Source organism: Dermochelys coriacea, chromosome 13, assembly GCF_009764565.3.
Source record: "Dermochelys coriacea isolate rDerCor1 chromosome 13, rDerCor1.pri.v4, whole genome shotgun sequence".
Lineage (NCBI taxonomy): Eukaryota > Metazoa > Chordata > Testudines > Dermochelyidae > Dermochelys > Dermochelys coriacea.
The window spans coordinates 33,466,058-33,469,450 of record NC_050080.1 but is presented as its reverse complement, the minus strand read 5'-3'; the positions used below and the strand labels follow the sequence as shown (position 1 = coordinate 33,469,450).

Below are 3,393 nucleotides of genomic sequence, written 5' to 3'. Positions count from 1 at the left end.
CTGAACGACGTGCCCCAAAGCTGCAGACTTAACTGAAAGCAACTTAAGAAGTGTTCCTGTCTTTAACACTCAGATGCCCAACTCCCAATGGGGTCCAAACCCCAAATAAATACATTTTACCTTGTATAAAGCTTATACCAGGTAAATTCATAAATTGTTCGCCCTCTATAACACTGATAGAGAGATATGCATAACTGTCCCACCAGGTATAATACTCTGGGTTAATTAATAAGTAAAAAGTGATTTTATTAAATACAGAAAGTAGGATTCAAGTGGTTCCAGGTAGTAACAGACAAAACAAAGTGAATTACCAAGTAAAATAAAATAGAACACGCAAGTCTATGTCTAAGAAAACTTAATAGAGATAAAAACCTCACCCTTAGAGGAATTCCAGTAAGCTTCCTTTTACAGACTAGTCTCCTTCTAGTCTGGGTCCAGTAATCACTTACACACCCTGTAGTTACTGTCCTTTGTTCCAGTTTCTTTCAGATATTCTTGCGGGTGGAGAGGCTATCTCCTTAGCAAGCTTAAGACCACGTGGAGGGGTCTCCCTGGGATTTAAATAAACTTTATCTGGTGGGTGGACAACCCTCACTCCCCCGTGTAGAATCCCAGCTACAATATGGAGTTTTAGAGTCACATGTGCCAGTGACATCTCCATACATGACTCAGAACTTACAGGTAGCAGCCATGGGTCACATGCTACCTTGAACGTCCTCAAATAGACTTCTTATATGGATTGAAGCATTCCAAGAGCCATTGTCCCTTAAGTGCTTCTTGACTGGGCCCTGTGACAAAGTCCTGAGCCTGTATTGGTGGGTCCCACACTTCTGGGCAGTTTCAGTGACCTCAGAAACTCGATAAGGCCCCAATGTGACCTCCTTTTCTCAGTGTAGCACCAAGAGTCACAGCCTATTGAGCTACTTTCATCACCGACCAGTATGGGAGATGGGAAGGGGGAATACCCCACAGTCTCTGTTGCTCCGTAGAACTCAGTAGACGCAGTTCAGCCTCCTGCCTGGACCGAGTCCTGTTTCCCTTCTCCAGGGGATCTCTGTAGAGTATGGAGGGGAGGGGGGAAGAAACCCGGGCCCACCCTCTACTCTGGGTTCCAGCCCAGGGACCCTAATGGGGCAGTTTGATGGCTTTCCCTTCACCACTGACACCGCTTTGATTCCTTGAGCCACTTCCCCCATGGTCCCTTTTTCCTAGCTTCATCCTTACCTCAGGATTCAGCAATGTTTCCTCTCCTCCAGCTCCTTTCACCTCAGCCTCCTAGAGGGCACTGGAAGGAGAGCTTTTAAACAGTATAAGTGAGACCTTGATTGGTCCAGTTGTCTCCATTAGCCTAGTGTAAGACTGGATAGGTACTGGCATTGCAGGGGGCAACCCAAAGGTAGGCAGAGGCAGCAGGTCCAAACCCCCCTTGCCTGGGATGATTGGCTTATACACTGCAGTCTGCCCCAGTGTGTGGGGACTGGCAGTAGTCAAAGACTGAAGCGATGTGGGGATAGTGGGTGGTGGTTCCCCAGGGAGGGGAGACCCAGATCTGTGGGGGTACTGCTAGGGGGCAGCATCCCAGGGAAAAGGGGCACCAGGTTCCGGGAGGGACACGGGGGCTAGCAGCAGCGAGTCTGGAAGAGCTAATTACCTGAGAGACCAGCAGGAGGCACCACAGGGGTGAGTCTCGCACCATGACAGTAGCATAAAAATATTCCAGTTATGTCATATAGGTTCATAAGCATATTTCCATAAAGCCTTATGGGGGCCACCATCACAGCCCCTACTTCAATCACTAGACCTCACTCCCCTCCTCGAGCTAGGAACAGAACTCAGGAGTCCTGCCCCAGTACACCTATTCTCTAATACATCACACTCCCTTCCCAGCACTGGGGATAGGTGCCAGTAATCTTGACTCCCTTAGAAAAACATTTTCCTACCAAAGACCTTTTTCATAGCCCCCTTCACATCCTTGTTCCTCAGGGTGTAGATTATTGGATTTAACATAGGGGTGATGAGGCTGTACAACAGGGAGATCAGCCTGTCCTTGTCCAGAGAGTAGCTGGAGATGGGTCTGATGTAGGTGAAGATGCAGCTGCCGTAGTAGAGCAGGACTACCATGAGGTGGGATGCACAGGTAGAGAAGGCCTTTCTCCTCCCTTGGGATGATTGCATCTTCAGTATCCTGAACACAATGTGCACGTATGAAAGGATGATGCACAAGGAAGGACCCCAGCCCAAGAAGAGGCTGGAGACCACTGTCATGGTGACATTGAGGGAGACGTCTCTGCAGGACAGAGCCAGCAGGGGTGGGATATCACAGTAGAAGTAGTTGAGTCTGTTGACACCGCAGAAGGACAGGCGGATTGTGAGGACTGTGTGAACAACTGCATTGAGACAGCCAGTGAGCCAAGAGGCAGCCACTAGTGTGGAACAAAGCTTGCTACTCATGAGCACTGTGTAGTGCAGTGGGTTGCATATGGCTACATAGCGATCATATGCCATGGTGGCCAGAATAATGCCCTCTGCCCCCACAAATAAGAGGAAGAAGTAGAGCTGTGCCATGCAGCTTGCATAGGAGATGCTGCTGCTGCCTGAGAGAAGGTGCTGCAGCATCTGGGGGATGGTGGTGGTGGTCTGGCAGATGTCTAGGAGGGAGAGGTTCCCCAGGAAGAGATACATGGGGGTTCGGAGACACGGCTGCACCAAGGAAAGGAGGAGGATGAGCATGTTCCCCAGCAGGGTGAAGATGTAGATGATGGAGATGATGCCCAAGAGGAGGAAACGCAAGCCCCAGAGTTTGGAAAATCCTGAGAGGATGAATTCAGTTGGTATGGTTTGATTCTCCATGGCCACCTCTTCACTTAACTGCAGGGGAGAAGAGCATGGACTATAAACAAGAAGAATGAGTAAGGATGCAACATGTCAGAGGTTTCACTTCGGTCAGTGGATGAATCTGGAGTTTCTTTCTCCATCCTATCCCTCTGTCCAACTAACAGATCTCATTTCTCTCCACAGCCAGGGAGAGAACCCAGTAGTCCTGACTTCCATCCCCCACACTCTAACCACTTAACTACTCTCCCAGGAGTGGGATAGAATCTAGGATTTCTGACTCACTGACCTTCATCTAACCACCAGAAACTGCTTCCCTTCTGGAGTTCAAAACAGACCCAGGGTGTCTCACTGCCAGAGAAAACTCTATTTCAAGGTTGCACCTCACTCCTAGTACCCACTTCTCTAATCATTGAACCACACTCCCTGCCTGAACTGAAATGAGATGCAGCAGACTTGACTCCAACACCCGGCTCTAATCCACTAGACCCCAATCCCCTCCCAAAATTGGAAAGAGAAATTTAGAGGGCTGATGCCCAGCCTTCTCTTGTCTAACTAATA

The 3,393-nt window shown here is 49.0% G+C and overlaps 1 protein-coding gene across 1 annotated transcript; it reads right to left on the bottom strand.

Annotated features, from left to right (window-relative positions):
• Positions 1 to 1,920: 1,920 nt before the first annotated feature.
• On the bottom strand, positions 1,921 to 2,868 carry LOC119842038 (olfactory receptor 5V1-like). Its single transcript, XM_038369943.2, has one exon. It carries the CDS (start codon positions 2,848 to 2,850, stop codon positions 1,921 to 1,923), a length of 930 nt encoding a protein of 309 aa, XP_038225871.1. The 5' UTR covers positions 2,851 to 2,868.
• Positions 2,869 to 3,393: the final 525 nt, after the last annotated feature.

Excerpts from the sequence above, each read along its gene's own strand:
- LOC119842038 (XM_038369943.2), bottom strand. The coding sequence starts at position 2,850 with ATGGAGAATCAAACCATACCAACTGAATTCATCCTCTCAGGATTTTCC.